At 43.7% G+C, this 22237-nt stretch overlaps 1 protein-coding gene across 1 annotated transcript in view; it reads left to right on the top strand.

Moving 5' to 3' along the window:
• Positions 1-22237, top strand: part of LOC307045206 (voltage-dependent P/Q-type calcium channel subunit alpha-1A-like) — a 166811-nt gene that overhangs the window by 52840 nt on the left and 91734 nt on the right. The window contains 7 exon segments of the mRNA XM_079690737.1: positions 6586-6677; positions 8296-8448; positions 11285-11472; positions 14809-14912; positions 19552-19667; positions 19830-19871; positions 20570-20662. Of these exon segments, the coding sequence (XP_079546863.1) occupies positions 6586-6677; positions 8296-8448; positions 11285-11472; positions 14809-14912; positions 19552-19667; positions 19830-19871; positions 20570-20662 (788 nt within the window).

Below are 22237 nucleotides of genomic sequence, written 5' to 3'. Positions count from 1 at the left end.
GTAGAGACACTACATACTGATATACACCTGAACATCAGCAGGAGAGGACTCTTTAAGTAGAGACACTACATACTGATATACACCTGAACATCAGCAGGAGAGGGACTCTTTAAAGTAGAGACACTACATACTGATATACACCTGAACATCAGCAGGAGATGACTCTTTAAAGTAGAGACACTACATACTGATATACACCTGAACATCAGCAGGAGAGGACTCTTTAAAGTAGAGACACTACATACTGATATACACCTGAACATCAGCAGGAGAGGACTCTTTAAAGTAGAGACACTACATACTGATATACACCTGAAAATCAGCAGGGAGAGGACTCTTTAAAGTAGAGACACTACATACTGATATACACCTGAACATCAGCAGGAGAGGACTCTTTAAAGTAGAGACACTACATACTGATATACACCTGAACATCAGCAGGAGAGACTCTTTAAAGTAGAGACACTACATACTGATATACACCTGAACATCAGCAGGAGAGGACTCTTTAAAGTAGAGACACTACATACTGATATACACCTGAACATCAGCAGGAGAGGACTCTTTAAAGCAGAGACACTACATACTGATATACACCTGAACATCAGCAGGAGAGGACTCTTTAAAGTAGACACACTACATACTGATATACACCTGAACATCAGCAGGAGAGGACTCTTTAAAGTAGAGACACTACATACTGATATACACCTGAACATCAGCAGGAGAGGACTCTTTAAAGTGGAGACACTACATACTGATATACACCTGAACATCAGCAGGAGAGGACTCTTTAAAGTAGAGACACTACATACTGATATACACCTGAACATCAGCAGGAGAGGACTCTTTAAAGTGGAGACACTACATACTGATATACACCTGAACATCAGCAGGAGAGGACTCTTTAAAGTAGACACACTACATACTGATATACACCTGAACATCAGCAGGAGAGGACTCTTTAAAGTAGAGACACTACATACTGATATACACCTGAACATCAGCAGGAGAGGACTCTTTAAAGTGGAGACACTACATACTGATATACACCTGAACATCAGCAGGAGAGGACTCTTTAAAGTAGAGACACTACATACTGATATACACCTGAACATCAGCAGGAGAGGACTCTTTAAAGTGGAGACACTACATACTGATATACACCTGAACATCAGCAGGAGAGGACTCTTTAATACGGGGATTAAACCAAGATGTTTTCATTAAATGGTTGAATTGGGCAGAGCAGACTGGACTCTGGTTTCAGACAGAGGGTGAACAGTCATTGGGAAAACCTCTTGGCATTACATAACAAACCTGGAGGTTGTAATCACTTGGTTTTGCCACACAGTTTGGGGGCGTCCGTGGCTCATCGTCCAATTAGAAGGTCCGTGGTTCGATCCCCAGCCCTTTTCATTGTTTCCTTTGGAAGGACGAGTGTAAGTGTGTGAATGATAGTTTATTTGATCTGGTGGTGCCTTGTATGGAAGCCTCTGCCTCTGTATGAATGTGTTTGAGAGGGTGAATGCTGACTTGCTGCGTGCGTGCGTGCGTGCGTTACAGTTTGATTGTAAGGTGTTTCCCGGGAGTGAACGCTTCTGTCATCGCTGTCCAAACACCTTCTCCCTCAGCAGACATCCTCTCCTTCTCTCTGGAGTCGCTCGTCTCTCTTCAGGGTTTCTCTCTCTCTCTCTCGCTGCAGTGGAATCTCACACTTTTGACACACAGGACTATCACTCTCTTTCAATCTGTTCACTCTTTCTCTCGAGGGATCTTCTGTATATTCTCTCCCAGTCTGTATTCCATCATGGACTCTCATGTCTAAGGACACATCTGACATGTTTTCATACATCTTGGTCATAACTGCTATTGCAGCTAAATGGTTGAGAAAGATGTGGGAGACAGTTCAAGACAAGGTGACATTGACAGAAAAGCTTTATCCAAAAATAGGTATAGTCAATGGACTGTACTTATATAGCGCTGTATCAGGTCTTTTCAACCCCAATGATCTGAAAAATCTTCCATTGGCCCGTAAAACTCTTAAATCTGATTCATACAAAACCGTTATCGTCAGATCAAGTCAGATTTTTTTCTGTATTACCAACATCAACAAAGTGTTTAAGACAAGAATCAAGGACACTTAATATCACGTTACATTCAAGACCCTTTTTCAAATAATGTAACAGTTCATATTTCATGTTCAGGTTGTGATATGAATATATATATATATATATATATATAAGTGATATGAAATAGGTAAAGAAAGTTTTTTATTCACGCATTTCCAGAACAAGGCAGTTCAGAGTGCTTTAGGAAAACATTTAAAGCATCAAGACAAAAATCCCAGTTAAGTAGGTATAACAACAACGATTCTAATAAGTTTAAATACAATAAGACTGGTATAAAATACAAGAATACAAGTAATACTATTCTTTTAAAGTTGGCACCAAAAAGGAACGTTTCAGGCTGGATTTAATGAAGTGAGAGTTATATAGATAGATAGATAGATAGATAGATAGATAGATAGATAGATAGATAGATAGATAGATAGATAGATAGATATACTTTATTAATCCCAATTTGACAAGTTATTTTGTTACAGCAGCAGTGTGGTTATTTTTATTTATTTCATTAGATATATATAGTGCAGTGGACCTGCAGGTTTCTAGTAGTTTAATACAAATATATGGAGCTTAAAAATGTGAAATAAGTTATTCCATATCCTTATCTACCTCTCTTCTTGCCATATCTTTCCTTCTCTGTTACTCTCAGTTGCTTTCCTCCCCTTCTTCTCATTAATTACCTCTCCCTCCTTCACCCTCATGTTGTTGTTCCACTTGTTTCCTCTTTCCTACCTCCCCTCCTCGCATCCTCCCCCCTTCGTCCCCCTTTAAAGCGGCAGTCGCTGCTCCCTCTACCGGCCGCCCCGGTGCATTGTGGGCCGGTTTCAGCCGTTGCCAGGGGTGACTACATCCTGGAGGTTTTGGGTAGTCTGGCAGCGGCGGATGGTTGCCGTCTCGCGCGGATGGATATTGAAGCTCTGCATCAGAATGAGATGTGCGGGAGGAAAGAAAAAGGGAGACACATGAAGGAGAGGCAGGGAAGGAAAACAGAACATTTGCTCTTTTGCCGCATCCATCTGCTCAGGATGCAGAAATCCATCTCTGTTGTGATTGGTCAACCGCTTATAGATGTCCCGCCCCTCAGCCTATAATGTACAATGTGTCATAGGGCTAGGAAAAAGAAGCACAAGTGTTACAGAGATATGTCACTATGTTCTGGAAGTAATCAAGGGAGTCCAATAGAGGCGTTTCAGGCAGGGGGGGGGGTGAGTGGAACTGGAGAGAAGACATGGATTTTAGCCTTTGCAGACCATTTACATGCACTAAAAACTCCACAAAACACACTACAGGAAAGGAAAGAAGCACTTTAAAATGCACGTGAGAAGTGGTATTGTGCAGTAACAGTTTTGTATGTAGCTCCCTCCAGTAATGACACGAGGCTGAGGTCTTGATTTAAATACGGGGTTTATTCTTGTGGGACCTATTCCAACCCGTGAGAACTGGGTTGTAAGACAAAAAATATATAAAAGTTAAACAATAAATAAATATGGCATATATGCAAGTCATCACTGTTAATGCCGCTAAATAAAACAATAAACGGCACACATCCCACACAGCATGTAGCACAAGCTAACAATAGCATGTAGCACAAGCTAGCGCATAGCATGTAGCACAAGCTAACAATAGCATGTAGCACAAGCTAGCGCATAGCATACATATAACCTGCAGCTCAACCACACACATTTAGACAAACAACCAGCACTGCTAGTCATCTAGAGGGGCTGATATCTTTAACTGCATGTTTCCTTAGTTTCCTTAGATTTTCTTTACATTCTGCGTTGCGACTTTCAAGTGCGTCGATGAAACAAACAGGTGTAACACAAAAAAAAATGCAGATTAGTTCCGCTTCTATTAATGTTAGACATAAAAGGTAGGAACCAAAAATACAACGTGGAACAAATGAACAACAGAAAGTGAAGACAGTTATAGCTTTTTGGAAATAAGTAGATTTTAAAATCCCACTACGCCTGTAGATCAAACGCAGATGTGGTTATTTCCACCTTGTTGTGTTTCTCTCATTACTCAGAGACATGTCAGACTATAATCTCCAGCCTGTGTGTCTGTTGGATCTTTACTGGACCTCGGGCGGTTTGCTGTATCTGCTGAGCGCCGGTGTTTCAGGTCTGCAGCGTGGCCTTTAGCCGTGGCCGTTAAAAAGCCATTGAGGGAATGAGGGGCTTGGCTGCTGGTGCCGTGTCTGTTAATAAATGACCTCTTACTGGAATTAGCAACCAACCTGGAGACAGATGGAGGAGGAAGAGGAGGAGGGTGGGGGATGAAGATGAAGGAGGGGAGACAGGAAGAGGGATGGAGGGAGGAAGAGATGCCATATTTCAAATGTATCTCCATTCATCTTCAATGTCTTTGCCCGTCTTGTGCCTTTACCTGGTTATCACGTGAGTCATGTGTACTTGTTTTTAACTGACTGCCTTTAGTTGGGCCAGATGTTCTGTGCAGTTCGCCTCTTTCAAAACTCAATTCATCTGAGGGTTCAGAAATTGTCTGTTTGCATGTTGTTTTTTGTGGGAATTAAGTTATTTTGGAAACATTTCTAAACGGGTCAAATGTGACTGCGTGAGGAAGGAGCATGGCGTGTCTGCAGTGCCACCTTTCAGACTCCTACATGATGAAGTGCTGGAGGCAACTTTGAGGAAAGAAGCAAACCTTTTTTCTTAAAGGTGGGGTAGGTCATTTTGGAGAAACCAGCTCGAGTGCGATAGAATTTGAAAATACACAGCCGGAAGAAATCTGCCACTTCCTTACAGAGCCCCTCCTCCAACACACACGAACGTGCACATGACCAATGCGGGCACGAGATAAGTTTGTGCACAGATGGAAGGCTGACAGGCAGGTAGGCCATCCAGTTATTTTAGCCGGGCCGGTTCAGATGATTGGTCGAGCTTTTTACAGCGCCACGGCTTCAACAGATGACATTTTTTTATGGATTTGTTGTCAAAGCACTTCAGATATTCATTGCTATCGGGATGTTAAGAGCATTCCATGGAATATAACAGAAAGTGTATCTCGAGCCGGTTTCTCAAACGTACCTACCCCACCTTTAAATAATCAGGCGTTGTTTTGTCGTCTAATGGCGTCTGACTTAAGGCCGAAGTGAGTCCATTTATTGTCCTCCTCCTCTTCGTCTCTCTCTCTCGTCCTCCTCTTCATCTCTCTCTCTCCTCAGAGCATCCCCTCTGAACGCCCCCTCACTCCCCCCTCCCCTCCTGTTGGACAGACCCTGCCTTACGCCCCCGTACGAGACAGAGCATGGACATTTCCAACCGGTCCCCTGGCTGCCTTTACACCAGAGCTTCTCACTCACACACACACACACACACACACACACACACACACACACACACACACACACACACACACACACACACACACACACACACACACACACACACACACACAGGGGGAGGCGTGTCATGATGACGAAGAGGCATTAGTGGAAAGAGCTCCTGAGTCACTCCTGTTGTGACCGTCAGTCTAACCTCAGTAATGGATACTTTTAGTTGTAATACATTGACCTGCAATTTGAGGCGTTCATGTGTCATGATCCATCCAGAAAGTAAACGACTGCAGATGTCTTGCTTGTCTTGTAGCACGAAAACGAATAACGTAGTTTTTCTTCAGATGTGGGAATATGACATTTGCGAATCTCGCCTCAAGATCCACTTTGTTTCTAAGTTTTAAACATTCATTATAATCAAGCAAATGAGTCGTAATCATCAAATTGAACTGTAGAAAGTTGGAAAGGCAGCAAGTTATATTATTTAAATACTCGTCCTTGTATGAGTGTACTGTGTACCGATGGTCCAACCCTTACCCTAAAACTCATTCACACAGTTCACTTTTTAAATTAGGTTATAACTTCAAATGTCCAAAGATCTGTCCCCAAAGTGTATGACTTCAGATTGATGTTTTCAGTTATAACATACATTTATACATGTTATTTTGTTCTCAATATTTGGGGATTTGACAAACACATCTTCACTCAACACCAACTTAACACATACTTATACAAATGTGCACTGTCATCATGGTGCCTTTGCTCTGTTGCTATTGAACCGTAAGAAGTTAGAAAGGTTGCAGGTTGTATTTTGTCAACATCGAAATATTTGTCTTGAATGAGTGTCGTGGTCCATGGTCTAACCCTAACTCCCATACAGTCCTTGTCACTTCTAACTCCTCTCAGTAGGTGTTGTTTGTTCAGGTGTAAATGTTGAAGTGGAAATAATGTGGTTAAAGCAAATGATTTTGTTGTGAACACATTCATTTCTCTTTGCTCAGCAGGTTTATTGTGCCATTGTACAAGCAATGCTTTTAGACAATGTTGCTACTATAAATCAAACGACTCTCTGGGACCAGTAGGCATGTTTAGAAAGTTTGCCGATTTTGGAAGTTAAAGCCTTTTAAAGTGAACTTGCTTTCTGTTTTCTCTCCTTCTCTCTTGCAGTATCTTGTCGTCAGTGGGGTCTCAACTCGACTTGAGGACGCTCCGAGCCGTTAGGGTGCTTCGACCTCTCAAACTGGTATCTGGGATTCCCAGTAAGTGCTTTGCTCTGTGTTTCTGTTTGCACACTGTACGCTTCAACTACTGCAGGGGTGTCCAAACTTTTTTCAGAGAGGGACACATACAGACAAATATACGAAGGGCTTGGCCAATCACTAGAGGTGTATTGCCTCATAAGTTCAGTTCAAATCAATCAAATGTAGGTAGAGTAAAACAGAAGCCTCAGATTGATGATAATAAGGAGAAATAGGAAGGCTGTATTTCAAGCTTGTTGTGTAAATAAGTCATTGGGCTTATCAACGCATGAATACTACTGTGTAATATATGTTTACATGTATATTTAAGAAGTACAATATGAGACAAGCACAAGTTTCATTTGTGGGCCGTACTCCATTATACTTTTTTAATTTTTTAATTCGATTCCGATTCAAAATGGTCCACGGCCCGCATTTGGCCCCCGGGCCGTAGTTTGGACACCCTTGAACTACTGTAACCACAGTCTCTGTCATATCTTGAAAACAGTTTGAGATGTCTTTATACAAATGTTTGGCATTTCAACACCACAAACCTATCACAGACCTTTTTACTCAACAGTCTTCAAAGAAATGGACTAACTATACATTTTTATTCAAACAGAAATGTAGCTAAGTGCTCATATTGTTTCTTGGTTTGAAGAAAGAAACATATCATTGTGTTTCTGTGTGCGAAAGACCCTGTAAGCGTCAATTACTGTAACCGCAGTGTCTGTCATATACTGTAAACTGTTTGATATGGCTGTAAACCACCTCAAACGTAAAAATATTTCATAGACAATCCACAATTGTACCACAGCCAGAGTAACAGCTAACAGTTAAAGTTACTCATATTGTTTCTTGGTTTGTAGCAAGACTCATGTCAATAAGAAACAACAACAATCAACAAACAACTTCAACAATTTGAATGTAATAGCCGGACAAACATTACCTTAATTTATTCTGCTATAATATATCAGTTTGCCTTGAATCCAGCAAACATCCATCAGATCAGTATTTTGAAATGTCCTATTCCCTCGTCCTGATGTCAACAGTTCTTTGAACATATTCTGGTTGGATGCCTCAAATAAGATGTGGGGTTAATACAAGCTAGATACTTTTTTTGGTTTGTTCTACAACATCAAATGTGTCAGTAAATTCCCAACTGGTAAAAGTCTGGAGCTTCTATGTCTGTAAAAACTGCTTTTGCTAACTACTAGTGTCTAATTGAGACTACTGAACGTCATAACGCCCTGTATTAGCCTCCTTTAGCTTAGCGGTGGTGACGTGAAGTCATGTGACCACGAGGTAGCTTCTTTATAGGCTAACTTTAGATGTGTACTTCTGGTAAAATGGTGTTGTGGAGATATAAATATAATATGTGGAGATTATCCTGCTGAACGAAAGAAAGTAGGATTGTTTGTACTTCAGCAACCAAGGTAACCCCCCCCCCCCCCCCCCCCCCCCCTACCTTATCACATGAATCACCTCCTAGAGCACCATTGAGTTCTTTGTAACCAAATATCTCTCAGAGGGGCGTGGGGAGGGGCTCCTTATTTTCATCTAAAGTAACAGACAGAGAATCAGCACTTTGGAAACAGGAAACAGACCTTTAAGCATGTCTTCTGTTTGTGTCCTCCAGGCCTGCAGGTGGTGCTGAAGTCCATTATGAAGGCGATGATCCCTCTGCTGCAGATCGGCCTCCTGCTGTTCGTGGCCATACTTATGTTCGCCATCATCGGCCTGGAGTTCTACATGGGACAGTTCCACAACACCTGCTATGACAAAGTATCAGGTAAGACAAACGCGGCTGAAATGTGTTTTGTAAGGCTCTCACTAAGGTCTTCTTCTGGTTACTGCATCCATACTAAAACACATTGCTTTGGTATGCTTTTACCGGATACTATAGTTTAAAAAAGGTGCCCCAATCAGGTTTGTTTGTCACAGATACTATAGTTACTTATACACAAGGCTCCATAGAGTCTGTCAATCAATCAATCTATGTTTATTTATATCGCCCAATATCACAAATGTTACATTTGTCTCAGTGGACTTGGTGGTCTGTTTACACAACCACTCAAAAAAACACTTAAGTCCGTGTAAACTGTCAAAAAGTGTATATCAGAATCGGAATACCTTTATTAGTCCAAAAAAGGGGATATTTAAATTGTTACAGCAGAAAAGAGCCAAAGACAGCTTAAAGTGGACCTATTATCCTATAATGGAAACATGTATTGTAGGGCCATACCTACAAAACATGTCTGTGAAGTTTTTTTGCTTAAAATACCAAACAGATCACCCATTGTAGCCATGCCTCATACTGCTCATACCCCTCTTTTGCAGCCCTGTTAGAGAAACACAGATTTTGGGTCCTTAACTTAAAAAGAAAAAAGAGGAGGCGGAGCTAATGCCTGATCAGAATTCTATCCTTTTGGACCTGTCTGCTGCATTTGACACGGTGAATCATCAGATCCTCCTTCGCACTCTCCAAGAACTTGGAGTTTCAGGCTCTGCACTTTCCCTCCTCACCTCATACCTCAAAGACCGCACCTACAGGGTAACTTGGAGAGGGTCCGAGTCCGACCCTTGTCAATCAACTACAGGGGTCCCTCAGGGCTCTGTTCTTGGTCCCCTCCTCTTCTCTCTGTACACAAACTCGCTCGGATCAGTCATTAGCCCGAATGGTTTTTCATACCACTGCTACGCTGACGACACCCAATTAATTCTGTCCTTTCCCCGCTAAGAGACCCAGGTCGTCGCACGCATCTCTGCTTGTCTAGCTGACATCTCTCAGTGGATGTCTGCTCACCACCTCAAGCTCAACCTTGACAAGACTGAACTGCTTTTCCTTCCGGGAAAAGATCGCCCCACTCTTGACCTAACAATCAACATCGGCACCTCTGTTGTTTCCCCGACTCAGACTGCAAGGAATCTGGGTGTGACCCTAGATAACAAACTGTCCTTCACTGCAAACATCGCTGCTACAACCCACTGCTGCAGATACACTCTTTACAACATCAGGAGGATACGTCCCCAGCTGACCCAGAAAGCCAAGCAGGTTCTGGTCCAGGCTCTCGTCATCTCACGCCTAGACTACTGAAACTCCCTCCTGGCTGGTCTACCTGCATGTGCCCTCCGACCTCTGCAGCTCATCCAGAATGCAGCGGCTCGTCTGGTCTTCAACCTTCCTAAATGTTCCCACACCACTCCGCTCCTCCGCTCCCTTCACTGGCTTCCAGTAACTGCTAGAATCCACTTCAAGACATTGGTACTTGCGTACCATGCTGTGAATGGATCTGGCCCTTCCTACATCCAGGACATGGTTAAACCGTACACCCCAGCACGTGCACTCCGCTCTGCATCAGCCAAACAGCTCGCTGCACCCGCACTGCGAGGGGGACCCAAGTTCCCTTCAGCAAAAACACGTGGGTTTGCTATCCTGGCTCCAAAATGGTGGAATGAGCTCCCCATTGAAATCAGGACAGCAGATAGCTTACACATCTTCCGGCGCAAACTGAAAACTCATCTCTTTAGACTCCACTTCGAGCGATAGAATTACTAACAAAGCACTTATATACGAATAAAGGACTGGCTAATCTAAAGCCAGTTGAGTAGCACTTGAAATGTTTGGCTCTATGAAACCTGATGTACTTATACGATTCTGTTTTCTTCAAGGTTGTATCTTGTTGGTCGAATGCACTTACTGTAAGTCACAATGTAATGTAAATGTAACGGAGATAAAGTTAAATTCTGTTCTAAACCGCATCAAGGATTATCTCTGAAACAGTATGGAGCTCAAATGCTTTTTCTCTTGCGGGTTTATCACAAGGTGAGTTCTTTTTTTTATTTCCTGCCTTTTAAACACATGTGCTCTCCAGTACAGGTTAGCTCTGAGTGTTAGCGAGGCTTGCTAATGTAAACAAAGACGAGATTGCGTCCAAAACACGTCAGGCATTGTTTCTGATAGCAACTTTCTGTGGGTCCACCATCGGAAATTACATCATATCGGCAGCAAATCTGTATCCGCTCCGTTGTTCCCCCGTTTTTAAAAGATGTGGGTACGGAGCAAAAGAGAGAGGGTTTTATTTTCTGACGCTGCGTGAGTTCCCCGACACATATTGATGTATAAAAGACATATAAAAGTGCATTTTGCATTATACGTCCCCTTTAATGTTACCTAAGCATGCATAAAAAAAGTCCTAAAATTAAAAAAAATGGGAATTAAAAATAAGAAGTTACACATTTTACAAAAAGATACACATCCTGTAACAGTTCTGAGGATTTAGCAGCCAGGTATATATTGCACAGTTTTTAACGGCATATATATATATTGCACATATTGCACATACGTTATAGATGTCCCGCCCCTAAAGTAAAAAGAATAATAAAACAAAACTTAATTGTGTGTTCTCTTCTAAAGTGGACAAAAATTCGGCACAAAAAACACAATTCAAATGATAATGAAATTAAAGACTGTGTTGATTTTTAATGAAACAAGAAAACTTTAGTACTTCTTATAATATATCATATAATAATATGTTTTATAAGATGCTTAAATTTGAGTTACGACATCTGCTAAATGATTTAAGGAGTTGCTTTATGTAACGGTGGATTCTTCTGTCTTTGATCAGGCGATCAAATGGACGATCGGCCGTGCGGGGACGAGTTGCCATCGAGACTGTGTACGAACGAGACGAGGTGTGAACATCGCTGGATCGGTCCCAACTACGGCATCACGCAATTCGACAACATCCTGTTCGCCGTGCTCACCGTTTTCCAGTGCATCACCATGGAGGGGTGGACAGAAATGCTCTACTTCGTGAGTTAGCCTGATGAATGAGACCCACCTTGCCTTTTTGACTTTTGGTTTACAGTACAACATCAACTCTCAGGCACCACACCTCAAGGTTCAAGGCTTCTATTACTCATACGTACACTAGCTACAGTGCAGTTATGACGAGGGAAATCTTAGGTCCCAGGCCCCTCCAACAGAGCAGTACAATAAAACAGAAAAACAGAAATAATTGTCCAAGTAAATACAAAAAAGAAAATTGTGAATTAGTTCAATAATGAAATAGGTAACTATGGCACCCCACGTACCCTCAATGTCCAGTATTTGATTTGAACAAATAAAGTGTAATACTTAGTAAAACGCAGAAGTCCTTCAGAAATCTTCACACAAGATTGTATTTGGGCTGTTTAAGATAAGTCAAAGTCAACTTTACGTTACATTACATGTCACTTGTTTTTATCCAAAGCAACTTACATACTCAATACTGTGGACAATCCCACAGGAGCAATTTGGGGTGAAGTGTCTCAGGGACACAACGACATGCTGACTGCAGTGGGGTTTGAACCTGTGACCCCCTGATCCCAACACCAAGGCTCTATCCACTGTACCACACTTTAATGTTATTATTATTTCATTTGAGAACACAAATGATGTGTAATAATCTGTTGTTTTTTCATCGGTATCATGGTTGAGAAACAAGAAATGATCGCTAATCAGTATCAGCTGTAAAAAAATCTCCATATCGTGCATTCCTTGTTTAGGGTATTTAGCGTCCTGAGGGCTCGGGGGGCAGGTGGGCGTGTAGGTTGGCGATTCGCTTTGATTTCATTCAGCTAAACGAGGCATAAAGTAGTTTGAGATTTGATTCAAAACTCCATTTGTCTGTCCAAAAGCCATTGTGCGTCCTTCTCTCCCTTTATGGCTCTCTGTTTGACTTCCTTTATCTCAACTGTCCTTTTCCTGCCTTTCCGAGTGGCTCTCCCTCCCCCTCCGCCTCCTTCTCTTCCACTCTCTATTCTGGTCCGTCTCGCTCTATATTTAACATCTTTTCTGATGGATGGAGGCTGACTTCCACACTCACACAGGCAGTCAGGAGGAAACCAATGAAAGTTTAATAGAGAACAGGCTGCTTGCACTGTACCATGCAGGATAAAAGCCTGCACACGGCACTCCAGCAGCAGATAATGATCAGCTGAGTCCCATTCACACACTATATCCTGCAGTCACCTGATGTCTCTGATTGTGACACGGTGTCAGTCGATGTGGTTTCTGTTGACCTGCTCTCCGGACGCCTCGCTGCAATCGATGTTTGTGGAGCAGGAGATGCAGGAATGTGACACTGCACATGAAGCGACTATGTTGTTGTTTCTAAATCCAAATACTTCTCTGCACATGATTTACCTCTTAAGCCCCAAGCCTGTTTTTCAGGTTTCAGGCTCGAAAATGACATTCCCAGAACAAATGACCATATCTTCCCTTCTAAAAGGGTTAAATTAATAATCTTTTTTCTCAAAGTAATGATAAACCTGTGAGGTGGATGTAGAAAAGTCAGAATCAATATAGATGTTTTTATTTTAAAGTAAATTCAGATTGAACATAGTAAACAAATGTAAATTACAGTGTCCCTCCAAAAGATATTTTGTACTTATAGTGAAAACTAACATTGGATGATGGGTTAGTAGACTAAAAGCTTTAGGAATCCAAAGTACAACATATAATAAGTACCCTGTATGAAGATTGATGCAAAACAAGTGATATTTGACCTTTTTAGACAGATTTACCAAATAAAACCTCTTCTGGGGCCATTTTCCTTATCTCTGGCCCCCCTTGCTCGATTTTGACATGTGACATCTCTTTCTGACCGTTAGAGCCAATAGAATCGAAGGGAAATCGTCCCGCACACACTCATGTTAAAAAAAAAGTTGCGTCTTCGCGCATTCAATCTTGCTACAGAGCGTAGGAATGGCCTGCTTTACTATTTTAAAACGGAATTGCAGTTTTATTGCTTATAGATTATCAGAACATTTCAAAGGGGACACAGCCACATTGGATATTAACCTGCAACACACCTGAACACTCACAGGCCACAGGCTCTTGGGCCGTCATAAGTCTATAGCCGCTTTCACCGCAGTACTTTTCCCAATATAGTTCCGATATGTCGCGTTCACACCAAAAAGAGCCTGAACTAAATGTGTTCATCAGAACCTTTTTTAGCCCCTTTTCAGTCCCTGCTAGTGAACATGGACTTTCGTGGGAGAAAAAGGTTCCTATGTCTGATTGGCTGGGCGGATTGCAAACCACGCCCCGTAAAACTCCCAAAACGTTTTGTGAAGCCGCCATTTTATTATCCTTTCATTAGCATTATTAGCATTGGCATTAGCCCAGTGCACAAACACAGAGAGACTAACTTATGGCAACACAAAATAAAACATGGGAGCGGTGGAGATGAGGAGGTGTGTCGGCGTTCTGGCGATTTACTCGTAAGGCTTCAGTAGAAGCTGCTGGGACTAGTCCCCAACTCCGGGGACTTCCTGCCGGGGACTTCAGGTGGCAGTATACGCCGTGAAGTTATTTGCAGCCTGCCAGTAAACCCAAAGCAGAGGAAGAAGAAGTGACTTCAGTGGCTTCATTTGCCTAATCCTTCCCCAGGAACTTATTCCAGTGTGAACGCGATCTGTACTTCATGAGAACTAAAGAGTTCTCATGAACTAAGTTCTCATGAACCTTTGTGGGAAAAGTACTGCGGTGTGAATGCGCCTTATGTTAGATTGCTTTGAAAACATGTTCTTACATCCACAAATAGATCAAGCTTCTTACCTCAGATTTAAACAATGCCAATTTAACTTATTGTACTACTAATTGTTACTGAACTAAATAGAAACTACGTTAGCATTGTAATATAGCCAAGCAGGACTGTGCTGCCTTCAGGCTGCTCACAGCTAACTGTAATGCTCTTCTTGCTGAACATGGATTTGTTGTTATCAATAGCCTTATCAGAGAAAATAATAGATTTCTTACACACTGAAGAAAATGAAGTTATGTACCATCACCTTTAAAGAATGTTAGCATTGATTGACATTGATACTGAAGTGTGGGTTCTCGTGACTTTGGTACAGGAAGTATTTAGAGCTAAAAGCATGAAGTAATAAACTCTCACCAAGACTGTTTCATACTGAGGTGTAGTCAGTGCATATCATAGATAACATACTAAAACAAAGAGGGAAAGAGTCTGTGTAGAAGTAGAGCGAAGGTTCAATAAAAGTGAAGAATTTCAGGACGTTCAGGTTGTCAAAAGTCTTCATTTAAATCCCATTTTACATTTTAGATGACCACTAATACCTCTGTCTCTCTTTCCCCCTGCAGAGTAATGATGTGGGAGGCAGTACCTGGAACTGGATGTACTACATCCCCCTCATCATCATCGGCTCCTTCTTCATGCTCAACCTGGTGCTGGGTGTACTCTCAGGGTACGACACTTCAGCTCATTTTCACAATGTCTTCCCATACAGTATATAACCAGAGATGGCAAAAGTACGCACATCCTTTACTCAAGTAGAAGTGCAGATACTCGTGTTTAAAAAGTAGAAGTACTGACTAAACTTCACTCAAGTAAAAGAAAGGAAGTATGTATTTTTAAATGTGCTTCAGTAAAAAGTACCCATAACTAGCAGCTGTTTTAAAGAGTACCTGACCTCCCTTTATATTAATAGAACAATAATGTCATTGTTAGCTAATGAATGTTTCCATGCTGAACAACGGCAACATGACAACGTTTTCATTGGTCCCTCTTCTTTAGAGAAGACCAGGTGTTACGTCCCCCTCTAGGGTAGAGGAAAACAACACACACCAGAATGGATTTTGTAATAATTATAATAGGGTTTAATAAATAACAATGGAGGTGTACGACAAGATGAAACAAAAATAGCCTAAGCCAAACAAAAGAGCCAAAAGGGCGCAAATCTACTGCTAGAAGCAGAAGGAGGACTCTAAAAAAGGAGCCTAGTTGACACACCTGAGATCACTTCCAGTCAACACTAATTGGAAGGAGGCTGCAGGTAAACGCAGTTAACAGCAGGGGAACAAAACACGCTACTCTAAACACATAACTAAACCCCCCTAACACACAACACTAAACACAGTTCAGAAGACTCAAAATACAATCTAGCTTGAAGGTTAACGTGTCCACACAGGAGCAAGATGTGTGAGGCGTCTGATTGCAACAGAGCCTCCCGAGTGATAGCTGTCCCCAGGCTTTGTAGCGTCATCTCTGGCAGGTGTGCGCTGGGATGGCATGGGGATTGAAGTGCGTCGGGCCCGGCGTGCTCCAATCAGGATCTTCGGGGGTGGAACCAGGAATTGGTAGCCAATCACGTTGAAGCAACCACACAGCTCATTTACAGGATAGCAAAACAGGATTAACAGGACCGGAGAGGCGACAGCCGTCACACCCCCCCCACTTAAAACACAAACCCACAGGTTTTGTGAAACTACACACACACTACGATCCCATCTAATAACACACACACACACACACACGAATAACACCAACCGACCTGGAGATGTCATCGGCCAACACACTCTCTGAGCCCTTTTATATGACAGGTATCTAACCTGGTAGTCCCGCTCGATCAGAGCCCACTGCGTGAGCCGCTGGTGGTGCCGGTACAGGCGGGTCCATAACATGAAGGGATCTTAGCTAGCAAATACACATCACAATTAACCAAAAGCTAGATCCCACACAAATCTCAAGGTACCGTAAGGCTAACAATAGACCGAAGACGACTAACTGATAGCCTAGCAGACACTCTCGGGTTACCGGGAGAGTCGGTCTGGCGGGAGGCGTGTCTGAGCCGGCATGTTGCGTTGGTCTCGCGACATCCTCGTGAGAAGGGGAAGCCACATCTTCTTTCTTTTCCTCGGTCACAGCTTCTTCTGGAAGCATCGGCACAAACATATTATCAGACAGAGTCACATCTGAGTCGTCTTACGCCCCTGTGCACATGTGACTGCACAACTAGGGAAAATGTGAGTTTGTATTACCTCAGGTGACCGGGCGGACCGAGGGCCGTCCATTACACCCAGTGCAGGAGTCACCTTACCACCCGCAATATCGTCTCCCATCAAAAATACTATACCTCGTATAGGTAACGCGGGACACACAGCAACAGGGAAAAAACCGGTGACTAATCTTGACTGCACATGTACAGTGTGTACGGGCCGTGGAACATAATCCATCTCAATGCCACATAGTATGGAGCCATAACCACAGGCTGACTGGTCAGAAAGTGGCAGCGCAGAGGCAACTATCACAGATTGTGCACCTCCAGTGTCTCGCAGTATATGCACGGGTCTCTGATCGGCAGGCTTACCAGTTAAAGATATCAACCCATCTAATACGAAGGGCTTAAAACAGTCATCTATCTCGTCAGTATCAGTTGTAGGATTAGTAAGTGACTCTGCTTTAATTAAGCCGATGGCTTTCGGCTGGGACATATTTTGTGGCTGCTCCCTACGCTTCAGAGTCTCACAGTTTGCAATGACGTGTCCTGGCTGGTGACAGTAATAGCACTCTCTCTCCTCTTTTTCCACATTACACACATTCGATGGCTGAGTAAAGGGTGCAGCTGTCACCCGGCGGGGCTGATCAGTAAAACCCGGAGAAAACATAGATTTGTGGGTAAGCACATACTCGTCAGCCAACACAGCTGCAGCTGAGAGAGTATTCACTTTCTGCTCATTTAGGTACACCACGATGCGCTCGGACAAACATTTCTTAAATTCTTCCATCAAAATTCATTCTCTCAGAGCACCATAATCCACGGCTTTACAGGAAGCAATCCACTTCGCAAACATCATCCTCTTTTCCCTGGCAAACTCCACATGGGTTTGATTAGGACCCTTCCTATGGTAACTACATTTCTGCCGGTAAGCTTCGGGTACGAGTTCATACACTCTGAAGATGGTAGTTTTAACGGTGTCATAATCAAGACTTTCATCCAAAGAAAGAGCAGACACTGCTTCCTGAGCTCTCCCATGAATTTTACATTGCACCAGGAGAGCCCACGATTCAGCCGGCCACCGCAGCGCTGCGCTCAAATGCGCCTCAAGCTTCTGCGTCTCCCAATCTTCCGGTACCGCATCAGACAGTGCAAGCAACACAAGATTACCCCGTTCCACCAACTCATCCACAATGACAGCCTTTAAATCTGCTTTTAATAACTGCTTTGCAACTGATCCAGCTGCTTGACTGACGGTCTGATTAAAAAGGACTTCAAATCAAACGATGCCATACCCAGGTGAACTGCACTCAAGGTTTTACCCAATTGTTAGCACCAAACCCACTTATAACCCCAGAATTCAGATGAATATATCCCGGACGAGCCCCCAAGTATGTTACGTCCCCCTCTAGGGTATAGGAAAACAACACACACCAGAAAGGACTTGGTAATAACTATAATAGGGTTTAATAAATAACAATGAAGGTGTACAACAAGATGAAACAAAAATAGCCTAAGCCAAACAAATCTAACAGAAGGAGGACTCGTTGACACACCTGAGATCACTTCCAGTCAACACTAATTGGAAGGAGGCTGCAGGTAAACGCAGTTAACAACATGGGAACAAAACACGCTACTCTAAACACATAACTAAACCCCCCTAACACACAACACTAAACACAGTTCAGAGTCAAAATACAATCTAGCTTGAAGGTTAACGTGTCCACACAGGAGCAAGATGTGTGAGGCGTCTGATTGCAACAGAGCCTCCCGAGTGATAGCTGTCCCCAGGCTTTGTAGCGTCATCTCTGGCAGGTGTGCGCTGGGATGGCATGGGGATTGGAGTGCGTCGGGCCCGGCGTGCTCCAATCAGGATCTTCGGGGGCGGAACCAGGAATTGGTAGCCAATCACGTTGAAGCAACCACACAGCTCATTTACAGGATAGCAAAACAGGATTAACAGGACCGGAGAGGCGACAGCCGTCACACCGGGAAATGATGGATACACAAATTGGGTTCAAATCAAGAGGCACGCAATGACTCTGAATAATAATGATCACGCCACCAAACACACATTCAGACTAAAGGAACCAGCCTGTTTGGAAAATGTGAGAAGTAGAAAGTACAGGTATTTGTGTTCAACATGTAAGAAGTAGAAAGTACAGGTATTTTTGTTCAACATGTAAGAAGTAGAAAGTACAGGTATTTGTGTTCAACATGTAAGAAGTAGAAAGTACAGGTATTTGTGTTCAACATGTAAGAAGTAGAAAGTACAGGTATTTGAGTTCAACATGTGAGAAGTAGAAAGTACAGGTATTTGTGTTCAACATGTAAGAAGTAGAAAGTACAGGTATTTGTGTTCAACATGTAAGAAGTAGAAAGTACAGGTATTTGTGTTCAACATGTAAGAAGTAGAAAGTACAGGTATTTGTGTTCAACATGTAAGAAGTAGAAAGTACAGGTATTTGTGTTCAACATGTAAGAAGTAGAAAGTACAGGTATTTGAGTTCAACATGTGAGAAGTAGAAAGTACAGGTATTTGAGTTCAACATGTGAGAAGTAGAAAGTACAGGTATTTGAGTTCAACATGTAAGAAGTAGAAAGTACAGGTATTAGTGTTCAACATGTAAGAAGTAGAAAGTACAGGTATTAGTGTTCAACATGTAAGAAGTAGAAAGTACAGGTATTTGTGTTCAACATGTAAGAAGTAGAAAGTACAGGTATTTGTGTCCAACATGTAAGAAGTAGAAAGTACAGGTATTTGTGTCCAACATGTAAGAAGTAGAAAGTACAGGTATTTGTGTCCAACATGTAAGAAGTAGAAAGTACAGGTATTTGTGTCCAACATGTAAGAAGTAGAAAGTACAGGTATTAGTGTTCAAAATGTAAGAAGTCAAAGTAAAAAGTTGTCAGAAAAATAAGTAGTGCAGTAAAGTACTGATACCAGAAACATGTACTGAAGTACAGTAACAAAGTATTTGTACTCCACTACTTCCCACCTCTGTATATCCCACTGCATACTTCTCCATGTTCTGGTTCGTTTATATGTGGTGTTTTGTTTGATTGAAATGAGCTAAATGTAATTAGACACTGAAAATGTGTCCAACAGGGAATTTGCCAAAGAGAGAGAGCGGGTGGAGAACCGGAGCGAGTTCCTAAAGCTGAGGCGACAGCAGCAGATTGAGAGAGAGCTCAACGGATACCTGGAGTGGATCTGCAAAGCAGGTCAAGACACACACACACCCACACACACACACACACACACACACACACACACACACACACACACACACACACACACACACACACACACACACTGCTCATTGTAGAAAAACAACTGAATAGAAATGCGGTGTATTGACGTCTTATTCCCCTTATGTTCAGAAGAAGTGATCCTGGCTGACGATGACGTCCCTGGGAACTTTGATGGTAACTAACCATAATTGTTTTATTGTGTTTGTTTACTTTAAGTGAGACAGAATAAAATGTTCAGACAGTATCAAGACAGATATACATGGAGATAAAGGAAATCAAAAAAGATTGTATGACTACAAATCTAAACGGGCTCTTCTTATTGGCTGGTTCGGTACATACTGTATTTTAGCATTGTCTTTAGCTAGCAATGCTAATCACCGCTGTAGAGATAGGCTGTTTATTAATATGGGCTGCATACAGTGTAGAAATGCACAAACATGTTTGAAATTGGTGCTACATGACCAGGAAAAACTGTTTTATCCGCTAATGCTTATGTGGTTAAAAACCTACAACTACCACAATGCATTGGGGTCGTTGCACTGCTATCGTCACCGGTTGGTTGGCAAGGCATTATTCTTCCTCCGCACTGTAATCTGGCTCATAGAAGGAGCTATGAATATCTGATCCTTGCCTTAGTAAGAAAGGGTTTCATACAAAAACAGCAGAAGAACAATCGGAAGTTTGAATAAAAGTCAAACGGGTCATTTGGAAAGTTAAACGGGGTTTATTTGCATATTCTACCCACAGCTAAGTCAGCCAGAATTGCTCAGTTACATGTTGGGTTTAGCATGAAACACCTACAAGTGAGAAACAGAATAATATGGTTTAAACAAACTTATGAAGACGCTATTCTCTATGTTTCTCTTTGATAGGAACGAGGCGAAGGCCGACCATCAAAACCAAAAACAACAAGACAGAGCTGCTGAACCCTGAGGAGGGAGGGGACAACATGGGGGATGCTGTAGGTAAGAAAAACAGAGTGAGATGTGGGGATAGAAAGTTATTTCAGAGCACACACACACACCATCAGTTTCAACTCTGGAGTGGGATGTGTTCAGGTGAGACGTTTCTGTTCTTTTCAAAGCAAACTGAGGCACGTTGGCTCGTTGCATGTTGGTATATCTACAGTGAGTAGTAGCCACATATTAAACTAATGAACCTTTTGCCTTATTATGTCAATGTTAAGCTTTATGTCCTGGAAAGTGTTGGTGTTGATGGGGGAATTGAAATGATTTCTAGAAATGAAAATGCTGGAACCATGGAGGTTTCATTAAAAGGCTTAGACAGATGGGTCCAAAAAAAGTGATCGTTTCAGTCAGACAACTCACGTGTTTCTTTAACATGTTTATTAGAAGCAGCATATAGTTGAGTTTGGCGACTAGGCTCGGGCCTCATCCCTCCAGAGATATACATAGCACGATGAGTGATGATTAAATAACTAACCCCCGAGCCTACAGGTGGAAGCTGGGGTGGAAGCTGGGGTGGTGGTAGGGCAGAAGGAGGGGTGGTGGTGGGGCGGAAGCTGGGGTGGTGGTGAGGTAGAAGCTGGGGTGGAAGCTGGGGTGGAAGCTGGGGTGGAAGCTGGGGTGGTGGTGGGGCGGAAGCTGGGGTGGTGGTGAGGTGGAAGCTGGGGTGGAAGCTGGGGTGGAAGCTGGGGTGGAAGCTGGGGCGGAAGCTGGGGCGGAAGCTGGGGTGGTGGTAGGGCAGAAGGAGGGGTGGTGGTGGGGCGGAAGCTGGGGTGGTGGTGAGGTAGAAGCTGGGGTGGAAGCTGGGGTGGAAGCTGGGGTGGAAGCTGGGGTGGTGGTGGGGCGGAAGCTGGGGTGGTGGTGGGGCGGAAGCTGGGGTGGTGGTGAGGTGGAAGCTGGGGTGGAAGCTGGGGTGGAAGCTGGGGTGGAAGCTGGGGCGGAAGCTTGGGCGGAAGCTGGGGCGGAAGCTGGGGCGGAAGCTGGGGCGGAAGCTGGGGTGGTGGTGGGGTGGAAGCTGGGGCGGAAGCTGGGGCGGAAGCTGGGGTAGAAGCTGGGTTGGTGGTGGGGTGGAAGCTGGGGTAGAAGCTGGGGTGGTGGTGGGGTGGAAGCTGGGGCGGAAGCTGGGGCGGAAGCTGGGGCGGAAGCTGGGGTGGTGGTGGGGCGGAAGCTGGGGCGGAAGATGGGGCGGAAGTTGGGGCGGAAGCTGGGGTAGAAGCTGGGGTGGTGGTGGGGCGGAAGCTGGGGCGGAAGATGGGGCGGAAGCTGGGGTGGTGGTGGGGCGGAAGCTGGGGCGGAAGCTGGGGTGGTGGTGGGGCGGAAGCTGGGGCGGAAGCTGGGGTGGTGGTGGGGCGGAAGCTGGGGCGGAAGCTGGGGTGGAAGCTGGGGCGGAAGCTGGGGTGGTGGTGGGGCGGAAGCTGGGGTGGTGGTGGGGCTGAAGCTGGGGTGGTGGTGGGGTAGAAGCTGGGGTGGTGGTGGGGCGGAAGCTGGGGTGGAAGCTGGGGTGGTGGTGGGGCAGAAGCTGGGGTGGAAGCTGGGATGGAAGCTGGGGTGGTGGTGGGGTGGAAGCTGGGGTAG

The sequence above is a fragment of the Notothenia rossii genome, assembly GCF_949606895.1.
Source record: "Notothenia rossii genome assembly, chromosome: 1".
In the NCBI taxonomy this organism is placed as follows: Eukaryota; Metazoa; Chordata; class Actinopteri; order Perciformes; family Nototheniidae; genus Notothenia; species Notothenia rossii.
Note: the sequence above shows the minus strand (reverse complement) of the source record. Positions and strands in the feature narration are given on the sequence as shown.